Raw genomic sequence first — 20933 nt, forward strand, 5'->3', positions numbered from 1 at the left:
TAACTGACCCAGATCACTATTGAAGATAGCAAAGGCCCATAAATAACAAAGTACAAAAGATTTCCTGAAAAATATGAAGCCTAGCAAGGTGCTAGCATACAAAAACAAAGTTGGCATTTCATTTTATGGTCATCTAAAATTTCCTGTTCTCAACTCCTTCCCTTATTTTTTGGCTTTTATAAAACGGCCAGACTCCTGAATATGACTACCACTGGCCCAGAGATGACCGTGGTGAAATGGACTGTGAGAAGCTAGTTGGGCAACTGAAAGACTGCTCAAACCTACAGGACCAAGCAGACATTCTGTATATTCTTTATGTATTAAAGTAAGTGCCTTAATCTCTTTGGGCTGCTATGGCAACACACCATTAGTGTATTTCAAAGTTCTAGACACTGAAAGTCCAAGATACAGTGTCTGCTGACAGCCTACTTCCTCATGGATGGTGCCTTTTTACCCTGTCCTCACATGTGGAAGGGAGGTATGAGCTCTCTGGGGCCTCTCATAACTGATGGATTATGAGGGATCTTACTTCTTTACCTAGTTACTTTCCAAAAGCTGTACATCCCAATACTATAACTCTTGCGTTAGGATTGTAGTATAGGGATTTGAGAGGGACACAAGCATCTAAGACATAGCAGTAAGTTTATGGGCTTCACCATGTTGAACTTAGTTCTCCATAGTTCATTGTCCTGTTGGCATTTCAGCAATGCCAAGCCATGATCACATCCATCCAAATTACCCAAGATCACCACACACATGACTTCTCTCCCTTTCTCTGTCTCTTAATGCTAGCCTTCCAGAAGTCTGGGTGAGACCAGGATACTACAGTGATGTTTGAACACTAGACTTTTATTTTAGAAAACATGGTATAGAAATGTTTGCTTGTTGACTGCATCCTTTGCCTTACAGAAGCTTTTCTGTTTCAGAAGGTCCCATTTATTAATTGTCGATCTCAGTGTCTCTGCTACTGCAGTTATGTTCAGGACGCAGTCTCCTGTACCACTTTGTTCAAGGGTACCTCCCACTTTCTCTTCTAAGAGGTTCAGTGTGGCTGGATTTATATTGAGGTCTTTGATCCATTTGAACTTAAGTTTTGTGCATGGCAATGTATATGGCTCTATCTGTAGTCTTCTACACACCAGCATCCAGTTATGCCAGCACCATTTGTTGAAGATGTTTTCTTTTTTCAATTGTATAATTTTAGCTGTTTTTTTCAAAAATCAGGTGGTCATAGTTGTGTGGGTTAATATCAGGGTCTTCTATTCGATTCCATTGGTCTATCTATCAGTTTTAGTGCCAATACTAAGCTGTTTTCATTACTATAATACTATAGTAGAGCTTGAAATTGGAGATTGGATGCCTCCAGAGTTCCTTTAGTGTACATGATTGTTTTGGCTATTCTGGGTTTTTTGTTTGTTTTTCCATATAAAGTTGAGTATTGTTCTTTCAAGGTCTGTGAAGTAGAGAGGGAGGAGTGATGAGTAAAGGGGTCAAGACCGGGCTGGAGAAACCCACATAAACAGCTGACCTAAACAAGGGGGAGCTCATGGAGTCCAGATTGATAACTTAGGAACAAGCATGGGACCAAACCAGGCCCCCTGAATGTGGGTGTCAGTTGAGGGGTGTACCGAGAAGCTTTCCTGCCATCCTGGTCCCAGAGTTGCATCAGCCCCAAATAACACACAGAGATGCTATAGTAGATATAACACTGTTGACCTGTTACTAGTGTTTCTTATTGGCCAGCTCTGTCTTAAATATTAACCCTTTTCTATCAATCTGTTTCCACGTGGTCTTATCTTATTGGAGAGAGGGTTCGGACCTCTTCTCTCAAGTCCCTACATCTTGATTCTCCCTACTACATCACCCAGAATCTTCATCATCTCCTAATACCACCTATCTTGCCTTCCTATTTGCCAACAGTACTTTATTCATTAACCAATAAGAGAAACATATTTACAGAATGACATCTCCCATCAGGGGGGCTTAGACAGTCTATGGGGTCTCTGGCATTGGAACAAGTATTTATTCCTAGTATATGAATGGACTTTGGGAGCCCTTTCCCCATGGAGCCTTGATACAATGGAGAGGGCCTAGGCACTGCTCCAAATGATGTGACAGACTTTGATGATCCTCCATGGGAAACCTCACCCTCCCTGAGTAGTGGATGGTGGGTGGGATGGGGAGATGGTGGGGAGACTGGGAAGATGGTAGGGAGGAGGAGCTGAGATTGGTATGTCAAATAAGATTGTTTTTAATTTAAATAAAAATTAATTAAAAAGAAATGTTTGCTTGGACTGAACCCTCTTGGTGAGACCCAAAGTTATGAGAAATGTCCACATACTTGGCAAAATGTACAGCATTCCAGGCTAGACATTCTGACCTTTATCTTTGTATTTCTGCCTCCTTTCAGGGGTCCCAGCTGGGATACCAATCTGTTTGGACAACACGGAGTCACTGTTCACAGTCTTCTCAGTGAGCTCTATGGAAAAGCTGGCCTGAACCAAGAATGGAGTTTGATCCGTTACATTTCAGGCCTGCTCAGGAAGAAAGTGGAGGTCCTGGCTGAGGTCAGAATAAGCATGTCTACCAGGTTGTCCATTTGTTCTCTCTAGCCCCATGCTTCCTTCTCCCAGTCTTCTAGTTGTGGAAGCTCAAGGCAAGTGCTTCTTGTCAATAAGGGGACTCAGGGAACCAAACACAGCACTGGGCAGGCCCTCTGCTGACTTCACTGCTCTGGAAGGAGAGGAGAGAGGAAGAAAATTTCAAGTTGATTCGTTTAGTTCTTTTGTAACCACAGAAAGCTTTACTAAGCAATCACATAAAACAAAGTACTTATACCCACATGTCACAGTACAGTAATCAATAATGTTTATATCCACGAGACTACAAAATCCAGAACCACTTCCTGTGGCTTTAAGCAAATATTCCAGTAAGATGCTAGTCATTATTACATGTGAATACTGACAAGCCCATAAGCTAAGAACACAGTGTGGCTAATTACTCTAATCTTTGCTTTCTGAAACTTCATCCCTGCCTTGTTGGAATAATAGGAAGTCTGGGGTGTTGCTGTAGTGGATTGGACCAGGCCTGGGGCCATACTTGACAGATTCAAAGATTACAGAAATACAGCCTATGAGCGTTGCTAAGCCCTGAGTTTTATGTTTGAATTTCTCAGGCCAATGTGGATTATGAAGTTCATAAAGATAAATTTCGGGTGCTGTTGGCACTTAACTTTCTCAGTTATTTTTGCTTAATTTATATTCTTTTGTGCACCTTCCCTGCCCTCTAAAAAATGTGCAGGCCTGTGCAGATCTGCTGTCCCACCAGAAGCAACTTACAGTGGGCCTGCCCCCTGAGCCCCGGGAGAAGACCATCTCTACGTAAGTCCCTGCTGGAGGACCTCCAGCCTATAGAGAAGCACCGCAAGAGCATTGCACTATTGAGGAAGGGTGGCAGAGGCTTTTAGACCATATTGTCTCATAGATACTTGTAGTATAGAAAACAGGGATCTTACACTGAGAGCAAGGAAACCCCCAGCCCTGAGGCCCCCATTGTGTGTGACCTGCTGATCTTTCCTAGGCCTCTTCCCCCAGAGGAGCTCACAAAACTCATCTATGAGGCCAGTGGACAGGACATCAGCATTGCTGTCCTCACACAGGTCAGATGCTGATACAGGATGGGCCAGCAGGGTCACACCTTCCTAGGCCTCTCAGTTTCTCTAAAATCTTGTTCTCATCTGCACCAGGAGATCGTGGTTTACCTGGCTATGTATGTCCGGGCCCAGCCTAGCCTCTTTGCAGAGATGCTCAGACTCCGGATTGGATTGATCATTCAGGTGATGGCCACAGAGTTGGCACGGAGCCTGAACTGCTCAGGTAACTGGCTGTGGCTTACCATCCCTGCCAACCCACCCAGTCCTAGCTGTGCAGGGAGCCATGCTCAAGCACTTCTGAACAGGCTTCCATTGTGGGTGAGCCTAGGCTCTCCCAGGTTCCTTTGTGAGCAGTGCTTGCTGTTAGGCCTCATAGCACAACAGCATTCCTCACTGGGGCTGGCAAGGCAGCAGCCATGTTTCCATGAGAACTTTTGCTGAACCTGACAGCTAAGCCACAGTGATAGCCTCACTGTAAGATACCACCCTCCACTTAATAATGCCTTCACTGAAAGAAATAAGTATAAGCATCATTTGCAGAACACATCCCAACATCAGGGATTAGTGCAATGCATAAAGAAAATCTGTGTCTAGGAATTAAATGCATCCGTACAGGCCCGAACAGAGGTGTATGCATTTCCTAAGGGCCAGTGTTTTTCAGGCCTGCAGCACCAGTGAAGCAGTCCTGAGCAAAGGGACCTGCCACTACCTTCTATTCCATACTCTCCCACTCCAAAGCACCCACTCCCAGCCCATGCCTGGGCCTCATATAAGATGTTTGCTTGCAGGAGAAGAAGCTTCAGAGAGTCTAATGAACCTCAGCCCCTTCGACATGAAGAACCTCCTGCATCATATTCTGAGTGGGAAGGAGTTTGGTGTGGAGAGAAGCGGTGAGTCAGTGCTGAGAGGACTTCATGGGGAACCCACGTACTGATAACACCAGTGTCAACAGCTCCTCACAAGGAAGGGATTATGCATTTCCTCTTTCAGGGAGATAAACTGAGACATGGGATCAAGGTTCCTGCTTTTAGGGACAGGGAGTTCCCTCAAAGGGTTGCATTTCTTTGTAGGTTACAGTGGTATGTGACAGGCTGAGTGAACTGCATACCGTTGTACCTTGCATCTCCTGTAGCCCTAAGTGTCATGAGGAGAGGTAACTCTAAGGCTCAGGATCACAGGTCTGCCATTACAAACCCCTGCTTGTGGTCTGGCCTTTGGTTTGTATCAAGCTTTTATAGCCAGGTCCTATGTCACTGTCTGGAGAGTGGGAGGAAATGCTCTATGACCTGTCGGGGCCAGTTCACTTCCTTCATCCCAGCATTACTCATTTAGTTTTTATCCATCTTGCAAATCTGCTTGCAGTGCTAAGAAATCTAATCACCCAAGTCCTGGTGTGATTCTTGTTCCCAAATGTTCCCTAATTATAATTAAAGCAATTATCATTTCTCTTCCTCATAAAAAAGCTAAATGATTCGCAGACACATCGATGAATTTATTTCCTCAAGCCAAAGAAACACACTGTGGGCTATCATTCCTTTTATTTAATAAGAAGGACACTGGGTACTTTTTATTTTTCCTGAGTGGGTGCCAGTCTCACACAAAGCTGCATGGGGCAGTCAGCTGTCTTCGTGCTTTTCTCCTTTCTGAGGAAGTATGGTAGAGATCCGAACCCAAAAGTAATTTACAGTTATTTCAAGTACACAATCCTTGAAATGTAAAAGGAACAGATAAATATTTAATGTGTAATGCTCATCATAATAATGAAAATGGTTTGACAGATAATTGCCAGTAAATGTAAAGCTATATTAGATGCTTATAAAACCAAGACTGAGGAATGCCATTTGAATGCCATGACATGTCTAATCGTGAGTAAGGACAGAAGATATGTTCTCTTTTTCAAACAAGTATTTCTTCATTGTCTTATAACTTGTCTTAGGGTTTCTACTGCTGTGAAGCGACACCATGACCATGCCAACTCTTATAAAGGAAAACATTTAATTAGGGTGGTGGCTTACAGTTCAGAGGTTCAATCCATTATCATCATGACAGGGAGCATGGTGGCATGCAGGCAAACATGGTGCTGGCTACATTCTTGATCAGAAGGCAACGGGCAAAGCTTAAGCGGAGGAAATCTCAAAGCGTGACCCCACAGTGCCACACTTCCTCCAACAAAACCATACCTACTCCAACAAAGCCACACCTACTAATAGTGCCTCTTCTTATGAGTTTATGGGGGCCAATTATATTCAAATTACCACATAATTGTTAATGTTGTATAAGCTAGGAAGCTGAAAGTCTGACTAAATCCTAAAATTACTATTTCCAACACTTTCCGTCAAACACAATGGAGCTTCTGTTTTCCATTTCTCTGGTGCCACTCCTCCCTATTGACCCATCATTGGGTCTCCTTGGTGGCTTCCTCCCTCCAACTGCCCTCCATCTTCCTGGCTTTGGCAAGATTCTATAGAAAGTAATCTTTGTGTTCCCACTACAAAAGGAACATTGGAATGGAAGAGTATTGAGTGCAGATGCCCACATAGGGTCCCCATTAGTAGGAGGGCTTCTTTAGGTGGTCTCACTTTTCTACAAAGAAAATGTGTTTTGCATAAGTAAAAAACTAGTTTTCAAAAATAATTCAGTCAGCCAAGAGTTTTCTGTCTCTCTCTGTGTGTCTGCTGCTTAAGCAGCACTCATATGTGGTACTGTGGATGTAAATGGCCCCCATAAGCTCATAGGGAGTAGCACTGCTGAAAGGTGTGGCCTTGTTGATGTGTGTGTAGCCTTGTTGAGGGAAGTGTGTCACTGTGGGGGCAGGCTTTGAGGTCTCTGGCTTAAGCTTTGCTCAGTGTCACAGCCACTTCCTGTTGCCTTCTGATGAGGATGTAGCCAGTACCACGTCTGCCTACGTATCACCATTCTCCCCACCGTGATGATGATGGACTGAACCTCTGAACTGTAAGCTACCACCCCAATTAAATGTTTTTCTTTGTATAAGAGTTGCCAGGGTCATGGTGTCTCTTCACAGCAAAAGAACCCCTAACTAAGTCAACACACTTTCACACAAACCTTCAGGCCTCATGTGGTAAGCCTGTACTTCTTTTAGCACTGCAAGCCTGGGCCTGGCTGGGACAGGTAAGGCCTCTTCCTCTCATCAAATTTACAGTCAAATAGGGAAGAGGTACGGACCTCAGAAGCATGTTTTCCACAGTGTGTCTCTCAAGGCAGATGCACTAGCTCCCTAAAAACCTCATGTGTGTGTTTCCCTTTCAGTGCGCCCAATTCACTCCTCCACATCCAGCCCTGCCATCTCCATCCATGAGGTGGGTCATACTGGAGTCACCAAAACTGAGAGGAGTGGTATCACCAGACTGAGGAGTGAGATGAAACAGGTAAGAAGGCCTTAGCATGGCAGCCATAAGGGAGGTACCAGGGCTCACCTCCAAAAGCCTCAGAAAGACAAGGGCATGAGGCTTTTGGCCTGCTCTGTGTAGAAGTTGTAGGATCTGAATACAGCCCTATATCCCAGGTAGGTGCCCCAAAGCCATTGACATGCACTCACGCCCACTAATGTTTAGCCTTCATGTGATGTTACATGTACATCCTAGAATAATCTCTTGTCTGTGTTTATTTTTGTAGAGTCATAGGGATGGAGAGGTGGATCACAAGGTAAAAGCATTGGCTGCTCTTAGAGAGGACTGGGTTCAGTTCCCAGCATCAACATGACAGCCTTTAGCTAGCTGTCTGTGACTCCATTTCTAGGGGATCTGATGCCCTCCTCTGGCCTCTGCAGGCACCAGGCACATAAGTGGTACACATATAATAATGTAGGCAAATACTCATAAACATTTTAAAAGTGGAGTCATGCCAAAAGAGACAACTATTTCTCTATCAAATTTGTTCTTCCTGAACTAGCCTCCTGAAATAGCCAGGAGGATGTGGAAATAGACTGAAATAATCGTGATACCTTCATTTCCCACCATCCACAGTTGTCTCTTTTCTTTGTTCAGCTTAATCTAACTCACAATAGAAGTCTTTTGGACAGAGCAAGTGCCAGGATAGGCTCCAAAGCTACACAGAGAAACCCTGTCTGGAAAAACCAAAAAAACCAACCAGACAAACGAAAAAGTCTTTTGGAGCTGACATTCACAGGTCTGCACCTCAATCCTTTATCAGTCCTGATGTACCTGACCTGTACTAGGACATGGCCATGATCCACCTTGAGGAAATCGGCTCATCCACTAAGTCACAGAGCCTCACTGGCTTGAGTCTGTGAGGCAATAAAGGCCAGCCCCTGAGGTGGGAGCAGCATGGCCTGGCTGACCAGAGGGCAATGGAGGCCGTGGGGTATTTTTAACTTGAAGCGGGCTTTCACTTCCTGATGTTTTTACTTTCAGATGACTAGGCGAGCTAGTGCTGATGAGCAGGTGAAGTGCCTTGTTTTGTTTGTCCTTCTCTGTGTTAGCTGCATGCTCTGTCTGGCTTGAATGTGGAAATTGAAGCTGCAAATACAGAGTGTGAATGTGGGCACATGGTGAAATGGCACAGTAGCTCAGGCAGGCCAACCCCAGAGGCAAAGAGCAGGGTGAGAAGGCAGGAGAGATGACCTTGCCCTGGACCTTTAAAAAAATCCATTTAGGGTGGCCAGTTAGAGCCATCATTTAGGGTAGAGCATGATTCTGATCAAACGAATTCCATTTATCAAACTCAGCCTTTGTGACGATTCTTTGTGAAAGAGGTGGTCCAGGCTCTGCCTCCACCATCACTTCTGTGCAAAAAGAGGGAGCTAAAAGAGTGGAGTGTGGTTAGTAATCTCAATAGAAAGAATAAGGACGAATAAGGTGATGCTACTCGTTCCTGCCCTTATCCAACTTGTGGGGATTTAATCCTGGAAGGAAAATAGTGTCAAGTGTCAGGACACCATGTACATCACCCTGTGATATACTCCTTCCCTTTAGAAAAAAATGGGTAAATTGTTTTTTTTTTTTTTTTTTTTTTTTTTTTTTTTTTGAGATGGGGATCTCCATGCAACCCTGGCTGTCCCCAAACTCCCGGGCTCAGGGGATCCCCATACCTTGGCTTCTTGAGTAGGTGGGACTACAGGTGCACACTACCAGACCTGCCTTTGGAGTCTTATTTTCTAATGATTTGATATCTATGGGACCAGGAGAAAGGAAACCTTTGATGGCACATACTGCAGATTGAGTGTTTTCTCAGTTTCATTTATGCTCCTTCTAAGGAAGTGATTTTTCCGAGCATCTTCCTTTGTCAGCCACTCGGTGGCACCGTCCCTCTGGTTACCCACAGCTCAGAAGCCTGATGATGGGTAATATGGATGGCTTCTCCCATTTAGTGCTGCCCTTGCCTGAGAGGGGATGAAATGATTCTGTTGTGCTTATAGTCAGTCAGCCAGTACCAGTTTTGTATTTGGCTACTTGTGTCAAGAAAATGTTCTTTGGTCAAAATTTAACAGGTGTCATGGTATTGTAAGTGTCTACTCATTTTTGCAAGCACAGCACAGACACAGACCAGCATGCAAATTAATTCCTCTAGATGAGGAAAGATGTATATGGTCAAAAGTCATCAGCTTGCTCCCCGTATACATTTAACAATAATCTGTGGGATACCTGTTGGATTCCAGGTGTTAGGGGCAGTTAGGGATATTTTGACCTCTATAGATGGTCACAATGCAACATAAAGCATGAGTGTGGCGTGGCTGTGACTTTGGAACATGTGTCCTAGTTTGATTAGGCCTGCTCCGTAAAGGAAAAGAACCTGGCAACACCTGCTATTTAAACTCAGGCTGGGCTGAAAGGGAGCAGTGGGGTCCTGCGTCTGTCACAGTTGTTCACCGAGAGCCTCTCTAAGCTTTGTCTCTGCCTTCAGTCTCTGTGCTTTTCGTGCTGCTGTGTTCCTTCACAAATGCTGGTGTCTCTTGGTGTCACTGCACGTGACTGAGTCTATTCTTTTTGTTTTGTAGTTCTTTCCCGTGGGCCAGGCTGTTGCCAACAGTTTGCATTCCTTCAAGTCTGCGGTAAATCTGTGTTGGCTTCACAGCCCTCCCTGTCTCCTCCTCCATGCCTGTACTGTCCAAGTTCTCTCGTGACCTTTCCCATGTTCCCACTTTGTCTCCACTTCTGTTTAGGGTGTGTGTGTGTGTGTGTGTGTGTGTGTGTGTGTGTGTGTATGTCCACAAGTTCACATTCAGTTTTGGACATGGAACTGAGGACCTCACACATTCCAAGCATCCCTGACTTCTGATGGTTTGCGTGAAGGTTAAGGCAGTGGTTCTCAACTTGTGTGTCACAAATGCTTTGGGGGTTCAAACTGTCCTTTCACAGGGGTCACATATCAAGAGGTACTCTGCATATCAGATATTTCATTATGACTCATAACAGTAACAAGGAAAACAATTTTATGGCTGGGGGAGTCACCACACCATAAGGAACTATATTAAAGCGTCACAGCATTAGAAAGGTTAAGATCCCCTGGGTTAAGGACTTTAATTTGATGGTGAAGTTACCTTCAACTATAAGTTTGAGAAAATTCTAGACAAGTTTAAATGTTCTTGAACTGAACTTTATTTTCCATCTCATACTATCATATCTTCGCTTGTGAAATTCAATACAGTGTGGTGAGGCGTGCTCACCTTGCCAACTCCCAGGAGTTTCTTGAGTTTTCAAAACTGGTTCTGTGCTTGTTCCTTGTTTGTTTTGTAGTGCTGGGGACAGACCTTAAGGACCTGAGCCTGCTAGGCAGGCACTCCACCACTGACCCACATCCCAGCCCTCCTGCCTTTATATTGAGTGTTGAGCTGCTGCCCCCAGGCTAGCTAGCACTTTCTATTCTCCTGCCCCAGCTGAGCATGTGGAGCTAGCTCAAGTGGAGGCCCAGGAAATGTTCTAATTGCAGAGGCGAGTCTGAATCTGCCTCCCAAAACCAGAAGGAGAAAATCAGCTGAGTCATTGATGAGTGTGGCTGTAATTACTTTTATTTGTAGCTAATTGTTGCCTTATTTAAATGGCAGTAATGAGCCCAGCAAAATAACCCAGCCTAACTAACTGCCTTTTCAAAATAAGATCTGTTGAAGTCAAAATGAGTTCTGAGAGAAGAATCCCACCTCCTGCCCTGCTGGTATGCTTAATATTTGGTTTTTATTTTTAAACCTTTAAATTTGATGTTGCACGTTGAGAAACAAAAGTGCCAAACAGTCCAAACAAAAACATATGCAAAGATGTGTGTTAGCATTGTTCCAACCTGAGGGATCGCTCCTAGGTGTGGGAACTTCCACACCTGATCTCTGCCTATTGGCAGTCGTTCCAACCTGACCCCAGTGGTCAGCAGCCCTCCAGCACTTCCCTTGTGGAGTGCAGCCTCCACAAGGAAATGGAAAGATGTCACCCTCTAACCGTGGTCTGCACGTCCAAGCAGAAGGCCACCTTAGAAGAAAACTTAGGGCCAAGAGCAGGACGGCAGAGAGGAGGATTGAAAAGCAGAGGTAGAGCCCCAAACCCCAAGGACTGATAAGCAAGAATTCCTAATTGACTTTCTGTCTTCGATTCCTGATCTTTCATTCATACATACATACATACATACATACATACATACATACATACATGACATGACATTGTCTGCAGTATTCATGCTATGGGGAGGTGATGGTCACTCTCTGTGTCACTGCTGAAGTAAATGAGGCTCTTGGGCATTTGCCCCCCACCCCAGGTTGTCTCTCCTTCCCACCCAGATCATCTTCTCTGAGACTACCTCTCCAAGTACTCTTGTGGCTTGGTTCCCTTAAGTAGGCTTTGCATGCCTGGCCAGTGACCTCTGAGGGAGTGGCCTTCTGGGTGATGGCTGCCCCCTGAGCACTCATCACAAGCAACAAGGACTCTCAGGGGTTTTGTGGCCTCACCGCGTGAGTGGCAGCTGACAGCTCTCTGAAACATTATGTCCCTAACATGTAGATTAATTGGGGGTGCTAGTAGTAGGGGTACAGGCAGCATCAACCCAGGTGTTTTCACAGCTACTCTTGAGCTTAGCTATGACAGCCTACCTGAAGCCCACACCTGGATCTGTTTGGCCTCTGACCTGTGAGCTCAGTGTCCCTTGGTGTTATGCTACTTCTTAGGACCTGGGAAGAGCTAAGCTACCAAAACAGCATGGGAAACTAAATCTAACATCAAGTAGCCAACCAAATGGAGCCCAGGATCCCTGTGCCCCTGATGACATGCGGAGAGAGATTCTGACTAGTTTGCTGAGTTTTCTTTGTGGGCACCTGCTTCTGAAGGCCAAATGTTATCTGTCTTACAGAGGTCCAGCACCCCATCATCTCCAACAGGCACATCATCTACAGACTCCGGAGGACACCACATGGGCTGGGGGGAGCAGCAAGGCCAGTGGCTGCGCAGGAGAAGGCTGGATGGGGCCATCAACAGGGTCCCCGTGGGATTCTACCAGAGAGTGTGGAAGATACTTCAGAAGGTGAGGTGGGTGCTGAGGAGACGCAGACTCAGGAATTGAGCCAGACTCTACCTGCATTCAGGAAGCATAATGTCCATGCCAGGTAGCAAGAAGCAGATGGCTCTAGAATATGCAGCCCCAATCTTGAATGGCTCAGCTTAGAGCAAGGTCTCTCTGCCTTGGCATTGTGGCATCTAAAGCTAGGTAACTCTGCTATGGTACTGTCTTGGGCACTGTGGTATAGGAAGCAGTGTCTACCCACTGATTGCCAGTAGCATCTCCTCTCCCAGACATGGAGCCAAAAATAACTTTAGACATTGCCAAATGGCCCTGTAAGGCACAACAAAGTAGCAGCCCTGGTTGTGTGGAACCCTTTGACACAGTTTAGGATCATAGAAAACTAGGCAACAAGCAGAGAGGGTGGGGAGACTTTGAACAAAAATTAGTGCCACAGAGAGCCTGCAGCATTAACTCTGGGTCATGGCTTGAGGCTGACAGACATGGCCCCCCTATCATTCAACCATGTGATGGAGCTTTTGCTCCTGCTAGGTCTTGGGGGTACAGAGCCTCACCCCAGGAGCCATGTAAGGCATACATTCCCTCCTGCTCCGGGATACCCCTGTTCCATGGCTAAACAATGGAGCCCCCAGAGCTCCTACCCCTTAGCCATGTGACAGCGAGAGAGGGCAGTGCTTCCCGTCTGCCTAGGGGCTGTTAAAATTTCCTCAGAGTTTATAGTTTGAAGCTGACAGGAAGTGACAAATCCACAGACCACAGGGCACCACACACACACCTGAGTGCAGGAGGGCCTGTCTTACAACCAGCTGCTGCCGAAGTGGGGGTAGTGTGGGAAGTCAGGGCCACTTCTCTACACCCCACAATCCATCTTCTCCCACATTCATACTCCCAAGGCCCCACCAGAGCTTATCCCACCTCCCCCATGGAGGGACACTATGCCTTATTTAAAAGCTTGCAAAGCAAGACAAATTGCCTTTTCCTCTGAACTATTCCTTTTTAGCCTGTTTCACAGTAGAAGAGAGGACAACCGCTATGATCCCAAATGGGAACCTGTTCTAGGTCCTTTGTGAAGTCACAGCCCACTGTCGTCCTTCTGCAGCAGGTGCCCAGGGCCAGTCACATAGCTTCCAGGGCTATGCTCTGGCGCCTGAGGCCTACAGCTGCCAAGCTGGGTAGGAGGGCAGAGCGGGTATGCCCTCTGAGCCTGCAGAGGCCTGAGGTTCACCCTTCTAGATCTTAGTGGGGAGCCCTTAGGCTGTCCTGAAGCCAGGGAAGCTGTTGCCAACTGAAGGGTAAAAGGTAGCCAGTTAGACAAGCCCCAGCTGTTCCTCGAAAATCTCCTCACTCTTCCTGGGACACCATACATTTCTGGCCAGACTTCCATTGGCCCAATACCAAGAAGCTTTTATTATGAAAAAGCAATGTTTTGTATTGCGCCCCATTGGTATTTATATACATGGGTTTGCGTGTGTGTGTGCATGTGCTCCAGCCTTTTGTGATTGGTGCTTATTATAGAAATCTCGAAAATAGATGGCTGCAAAGGCGCAGGAGAATAACTTCACCAATGGGAGCCATGAAAATCTCCCTTCATTATGACACCAAAGGGGGTCTGGCAGGCCCCTGGGCCCAGTTGCCAAGTGCAATGCAGAGCCTCTTGGGAGGAGGACGCAGCAGCTCCCTACGACATTGTTCCTGCACCAATCTGAAAGATGCCTGCTGGTTCCCCCAGAATTGTTCCATCAAAAACACAGCCTGTGGGTAGTGAGAACAGCGCTCTAAAAATAACTCTGACAGTCTGGCATGTTCCAGCCCTCGTGCAGATTTCCAGGGCAAGGAAAGTTGTGTGTGCACGCATGAGTGTGTGAGCAAGCACACACTTGTGTTCTGCAATCTGACTGAAATGTCTGTGTTCTGCTTCTAGTGTCATGGTCTGTCCATCGATGGTTATGTCCTTCCATCCTCAACAACCCAAGAGGTAGGGTGACAAAACCCAAATACCAGCCCCTCCATGGCTTCGCCTCATGGCTGATTCTGCATGTGCCTCTCAAGTCTGTTCTAGGTAGACAGGCCATCTGTAGGTCTGATCACTTTAGCCATCTCACCCTAAAATTGTGCAAAGTTCCTTTCTTGTCACCTTTTGTCTATCATTCCTCAGGAATACCTTTAAGAGTATACTACCTGGACCCTTAAAACTCCATGCAAACTCTATCCCCCACGCAATAGACACATGCAGGGGCCACTTCACCCATGAACAGTCTTTCCTGTTCTTTATTTGCCCTCCATGCATTCTGGGGTATCTTTAGCCACACCTGATACCTCCAAGCATTCGTTTAACAAGAGATTTCATTTGGTTTTACCCTGTCCAAGGTACCAGGCTTCCTGCCACAGGGAATTTCTCTTCTTTTTAAGAGAAAGAAATAAGGAATGGTCCCTGCTCCCCAGGAGTTACCCGTACAGTGGGTAGACAAAAAGAACTAGAACAATGGCAGCTGGCTCTCAGGGAAAAGCATTCAGCCCCTGCTCCAGAGTCAAGTCAGTGTCCAGGAGGAAGGCACCTTTTGAGCTGAGCCCCAGTAGTGCTAAGGGAAACATTGATGATAGGGCTCTGTCTGTCCCAAATCTCACTCTGGGAACCTGCTGATCCCTTTGGTAGATGACTCCATGTGAGATCAAGTTTGCTGTCCATGTGGAGTCAGTGCTCAACCGTGTGTCCCAGCCCGAATATCGGCAACTGCTCGTGGAAGCCATCATGGTACTGACACTACTCTCGGATACAGAGATGGACAGTATCGGGGGCATCATCCATGTGGACCAGATTGTGCAGCTGGCCAATCAGCTGTTTTTGCAGGATCAGGTGGGTATGAATAGGCCACCCACTCACCCCACTGCCAAAGCACAGTAGTCAGTTTGGTTGCCATTTATGCCTGTTGATGCTAGAGATTGTGTCCAATTGGGAGACATATTCAAACCAGGAAAATGTCATCACAGATGGCTAACAAATGTCAACCATTTGGTTAGGAAATGGCAAAGTGGCCACTTGGGAAATCTGACAACCTTTGGGGAAAGTGGTTTATGTTAGTGTAGGTTTTATTCCAGACACTACTACCACTTGCTGCATACCTGGCTCTTGGTAAACTGCTTTCCCCGTACACAGAATAATTGAGTCAGGCAAAGAAGCTGTCCTCTTGAAGAATCAGTACTGAGCAACAAAAGAGGACTCTAAGAACACAGCATCCATAACAGAGGCAGAACACTGCTGCTGCCATTCTCTTACCTGCCTCAGGGCACTGGCTTCCTATAGTCAGGCCTACCCTCCAGCTCCCAGCCTCACCCATCTGGAGTCTAGCAGTCGGACATGCGGACTGCTTTATGAAGGAAAGAGGTTGATTCCACTCATTTCTTTTCCTGATTTTTCTGGCTGCAGGTGTCATTCGGAGCCACAGACATCCTGGAAAAAGACCAAGCCACAGGAATTTGCCACTTTTTTTATGATAGTGCTCCTAGTGGGGCTTATGGTACAATGACCTACCTAACAAAAGCTGTGGCTTCTCATTTGCAGGAACTGCTGCCCAACTCAGGCTGCCAGATGCAATAAGGCCTAACCCATAAACATGGTCACCCTCTGAATCTGTCAACTTGTCCTGTAGCCTCATTGGGAATTTTCTTCTGCCTTTCCCCAAAGCATACCCCATCAAAAGGTTTCACAGGCAGATGACAGCACTCTAGCGGGAAGCAATGCATGTTTAAGCCACAGATAAAGCTGATGAATCCCCCCCTGCTCCCCTGAGAAGCACCCTGGGATCATTTTCTAGGTTCATTTCACTGGAACATTTGTCACAGCATCTGGTCTCATGGACTCTGAAAAGGAACTGGAAATTGGTCTCTTCTGAGTGCAGAGTGAACTGAGAAGCCAGCTTAAATTGGCTCTCACCAAGAGTTACAGAAATAGGTTCGATGAGCTAGTGACACATCTTGAAGGTGGAAAGATCCTTCCAGCAACAATAGCTAGACAAGCAGACCTTGACAGAGGAACATCTTAACAGAATACAGACTGTCTGAGAACCAAACTGTTTACCAAACAGAATAATTCTGTCTTTTTTGGAAATTTTACCTAACCTCTCACTCTGTTCAGGTTCTGTAATTCTTCATTGCCCAAATGAACTAAATTGGCCTTAAATAACATTAGCTCATAGTGTTCAGAGGACCTTGTCCTGACTGTCTACAAATTACAGGAAGAAAAAAAAAAAACTAAAAAGGAAGGTAAGACTCTGATTCTTCTGATAGCCAGACTGTTATTTTAAGATTGGAACAGGCAGGGTTCCTGTGGAAGGAAAGGCCTGTGTCCCAGCTCCCAGAGAGCACTGTCATGCATGCTCTGAGCATGAGTCAGCATTTGCCATGGTAATTAGTGGTGTGTTCCTGTAGAAACAATGTCCCGTTAAAAATAGCCTGGGAGCCTGAACCATTTTCTACAGAAGCCCTCTCAGATGGGTATGGTCAGGAACTATGGCAGAGAAGGCTGGATTCCAACAAGGTCTGGAGAATCTTTTGCCATTGTCCTGGTGAATGGAGTTAATTTTTTTAATTAATTAATTTATTTTTTATTTTACATGTCGATCCCAGTTCCTTCTCCCTCCCTCTTACCATCTCTGCCCCCTCACATGCACCCTGACCACCCTCCTCTCCCATCCCACACCCCAATTCCACATGTAGGGCAATGCCATCCAGGTGGGGTCATATAAATCTGTCAAGTCATTTGAAGTAGGGACTAGGACTTCTCTCCTGTCTCTAGGTTAAGGCAGTATCCCTCCATGGGGGATGTGTCCGCAAGGTCCTTTTGTGCACCAGGAATACATCCTGGTTCCACTGTCTGAGGTCCCTTAGACTGCTTAGTCCTTCTGGCTGAGACCCATATTCAGGGGGGCCTGAGTCAGTCCCATGCTGGATTCCCAGTAACCAGTCTGGGGGCCTGTTATCTCCTCCTTGTTCAGGTCAGCTGTCTCTATGTGTTTCTGCTGCCTGGTCTTGTCCTCTCTCTCTGCATCTGGAGTCTAGTTTGACTCAGTGTTTATGTATGGGTGTTTGATTCTGTTTCCAACAGGTATTAGATGAGGGCTCCATGAATAAGTTAGTTGTTGATCTCACTATCGGGGAAGGACATTTATGGTAGCCTTTCCACGGAAGCTCAAATTGTTAGTTGGTGGCAGTCTTGTAAGTCTTTAGACCTTTCTTTAGGTTCATTTTTCTTTTCAAACCAATAATGGCTCCCTCTTTTATGTTCTCTCTCTCTCTCTCTCTCTCTCTCTCTCTCTCTCTCTCTCTCTCTCTCTCTTCTGTCTTCTATTCCTACCCTGACTCAATTTTTTTTTGTTTTTAAGCCTGGTTGCCCCCCATGTTGGGACAGGAATAAACAACAGAAAGAGTAGTTTCTGTGAAGGACAAAGTCAGCTTATGGCCAAGTGCTACATTGCCATCTGCTTGTGATAGGTTCCAATTCACAGTGACTCTTCACCTCTGAAGTAGAAATCAGGCTGTTGGATCAGCTTCTCAGAGATTGTGTGGAGAGGAAGGGAAGATAGTCCTCGGAGGTACACGGCATCCTTTGGAGTAGAGATCCAGGACTTCTCTGTATTCTCACAGCAGAAAGTGGCAGGCTGCCCTGCTGTTCCTTACCACTTCTAGGCAGTTCTAAAAAAATGTATTTATCTTCATGTGTGTGTCTGTCTGAGTGTATGCTACCTATGTGGGAGTGCTTGCAGAGGCCAGAAGAGAGCATCAGATCCCCAAGAGCTAGAGCTCTTGGGGTAGTTTTGAACCACCCTGACATAGGCCTGGCAGCCATACTTAGGTCCTTTGGAAGAACAGCAAGCATTCTTACCTGCAGAGCCATCTCTCCTGCCCTCTTATACCTACCTTTAAGACATTCTCAACATAAACCAGAGTCATGTAATTAATGGACTGACAGAGACTCCTTGGTAGATAATTTCAAACATACAGTGAGAAAGAGACAAGGTACGAACATGCCCAGTGCTGCATGGGAGAAGTTCTAGAAGTAGAGCCCTTCAGACTGGGCCCTGTGCTAATTCTGAACACTCTTAGCTTGCCAGTGATGTGGCTGTGACGTGAGAAGTGGCAGATGCTGGGTTTTGCTCAAAATGAGACTCTGGCCAAGGAGATGAGCCACAATAAGCAATTCACTGCAGCTTCCCAACTGCTCTTTGAAATCTTTCAAATGAAGTCCTGAAATAGGACTGCATTTCCACAGGCAGCAAGCTGCCAGCTTCAAGGGAGGAGAGCATGCTTTCAAGATGATCCCTTTAGTGAGCAGCCGATGCCATGCCCAAGAGGGACAGATGTTTGAGAGGATGACGACATTCCCATCCTGACACCATCCTTGCCTGGGGAGAAGGCCTCATAGCCTCTGTGGCCTCTGTCTTGGCTGGCTGTACCCCAGCCCCCAGAAGCGTGGCAGGGAACCTCTTTTTCCTCTCTGCCCTCTCAAAGCTGACAAGCCAGTTTTTAACCTTTGCAAGGGGACTAGAATATGGTCTCGGGATACATTAGTGAATGCAGGAGTCAGTTTAATAGTTATCATATCAAATTGAAAGGCAGTAGGCTGCCCTGGATCTGCTTGCCCTGATTTTACCAAAGGCACACTCACTTTCCTGGCACTGGCACCAGTACTTGATATTGGGTGAAGGAGTTGACTTTGTGTGCCTTGTTTACCCATCTGCAAAAAAGAGTAAGAGGTCTCCTAACTGATACAGAACCTTCCTTTGGCAGTTTGGTGATCAGATATACCCTAGACAACATCAAGGCATCTAAAGTGAGGGAAGGCTGTGTCGTGTCAGTGGCTCCGGGCAGGGGTGTGTATGAACATCTTCCAGGATAGTCTACACTGTTTCTCAGGGTTAGGAAAGTGTGGCTGTTAGGCCTCAGCTTCCCAGATAGGAAGAATGCAAATGTTCCTTGTAGAACAAAAAGGAGAGCCCACCAATCAAGAGGCAAGAATAACACTTTGCCAGTTGATTGATGCCATTTATTTCTGGACAAGATAACAGGAGGTTTGGCCTCTCTTTCTATAAATTACAGCGGAGTCATCTCTCAATTCTGTTGACTTGTGCACGAGTCCAACCAGTCACCTTTGACTTTTCTGCTTCCTTTTTGTCAAAGAGGACAACTGTCTCCCATCTCTCCCTGTGTACCATTCTCTTTCAAGGTGACTCCAGCTTTTGAAGTCCCTGCCATGTGCAGCTGTGTTCTTTGCAGGATGGGAGAACATCATGTTCCCGGATTGTCTTCTGTTCTCCCAGACATAGTCATTGATAGTTCTGCTTGTGAAGAAAAAAGCAGCACTCTGTCCTCTCAGAGCACAGTGCCTCTTGTCTCTCCATCAGAAGGACACTTAGAAAAAACCATAACCTTGAGTGACTGAGGGAATCCTCAGAGGAATGAAAAGATGGGTTACTGAGACTAGCTTCCAATCTTATGCAGGGTCCTGATGGTGGTAAGGAAAAATTCCATCAGAAAACTATATTTCTAAGAGAAGACATACATTTCTAAGGGACTATAATATCTTAGAGGGACTGAAATCAATAGAAGCAATGATCTCTGAACTTGTGTGACTTTCCCTTTGCCTTACTGCAGTACATAGCTATTCTGAAAAATGAACAAATGAATCTGAAGGCATTTACAGCATGCCTGCCATGACCAGGCATCACTAACTAAGCACATAAAAACTTGAGCATGCACAGTGGCAGATAACGAGCAGCCTGCTCATTTTTGAAGCCCTCAGAGGAAGGGACATTGACCAAGCTGCTGATCCAAGAGTTATTCATGCTGATCTGTTGACATTCACATCTCTGTTCTAAATCTGGTGGCTGTCGAAGCCTTCAACCTCCAGCTAGTGCCGCTGAGGTGCCAAACTTTGCAAAGGACAAGGCTTTGGGTTGACCACAAGGGATAGCTGCTTCCATAATTTTTTGTTTGTTTGCTTTTTATTTGTTTAGGATATTCCGTAGGTGTAGAAGTGTGCACCTGTGCACATTTAGAAGCTAGAGGAAGATGTGTTCTTTTGCTCTCCTCATCATTCCCTTGAAGCAGGTTCCTTGGATCTGGTGATAAACTGGAAGCCAGCAAGCCTTTAGTCTCTACTTTCCCACATGCCCCACTTGTGTGTGCGTGCATCCAAGTACACATATAATGCTGGAGCTAGCAGCACGTGTGTGGCTGTACCTGACCTTTATGAGTTTGAAGGTTTAAACTCAGGTCCTTTTTGCAAGCAGTCACCCCACCCACTTCCATTTCAAAGGTTCTTCCCAGCTACACATTCATGATAGATTTGCCAAGGAGAAATACCAGTAACTGCTCTCGTGGCTGTAGTGTCACTTTTGGCCAAATGTCTTAGTTCTTATTTGAAAATAAGAGAATCAAACCCTGGCTGGGTAAATATGAAAGATACTCCATAAAGAAGATTGGCTAAGTCACATATCACCAGAATCAGGTCTTCCAATTGCTCCTAGGCTTACAGATGCCCCTGATGTAGGACACTGCCACAAAGGTAAAGTGTGCCACCTCTACCATTCAGAAAACTGAATGTAGGTACTGCCACCTGTCATCAGCATGGACTGCAAACAGCCACAAGCTGTCAGTATAAGACCTTGGGCAGGAATGCAGTACCAGCTGGTGGAAGAGGCCATTAGCTGACCTTCTACCTTGTACAGTTGAGGCAGATTCAACCTTACAGCATAGGGATGATGTATGAACTTGAGGCCAGCCATCCTATACAAATGTCATTGAGGTCATG

General features: G+C 45.9%; 1 protein-coding gene across 3 annotated transcripts in view; it reads left to right on the forward strand.

Annotated features, from left to right (window-relative positions):
* Positions 1 to 15754, forward strand: part of Phka2 (phosphorylase kinase regulatory subunit alpha 2) — a 73268-nt gene extending 57514 nt beyond the window's left edge. The window contains exons 21-33 of one of the 3 annotated variants that reach the window (XM_051178894.1): positions 192 to 325; positions 2411 to 2567; positions 3301 to 3380; positions 3580 to 3658; positions 3746 to 3875; positions 4441 to 4542; positions 6923 to 7041; positions 8047 to 8076; positions 9630 to 9683; positions 11960 to 12130; positions 14049 to 14102; positions 14781 to 14981; positions 15552 to 15754. In XM_051178894.1, coding sequence (XP_051034851.1) covers positions 192 to 325; positions 2411 to 2567; positions 3301 to 3380; positions 3580 to 3658; positions 3746 to 3875; positions 4441 to 4542; positions 6923 to 7041; positions 8047 to 8076; positions 9630 to 9683; positions 11960 to 12130; positions 14049 to 14102; positions 14781 to 14981; positions 15552 to 15722 — 1482 coding nt within the window. In that variant the 3' untranslated portion in view covers positions 15723 to 15754. The remainder of the gene's footprint in view (positions 1 to 191; positions 326 to 2410; positions 2568 to 3300; positions 3381 to 3579; positions 3659 to 3745; positions 3876 to 4440; positions 4543 to 6922; positions 7042 to 8046; positions 8077 to 9629; positions 9684 to 11959; positions 12131 to 14048; positions 14103 to 14780; positions 14982 to 15551) is intronic. The other 2 variants (XM_051178895.1, XM_051178896.1) reach the window with 2 other exon arrangements.
* The last annotated feature ends 5179 nt before the right edge of the window (positions 15755 to 20933 follow it).

Source organism: Phodopus roborovskii, unplaced genomic scaffold (assembly GCF_943737965.1).
Source record: "Phodopus roborovskii unplaced genomic scaffold, PHOROB, whole genome shotgun sequence".
In the NCBI taxonomy this organism is placed as follows: domain Eukaryota; kingdom Metazoa; phylum Chordata; class Mammalia; order Rodentia; family Cricetidae; genus Phodopus; species Phodopus roborovskii.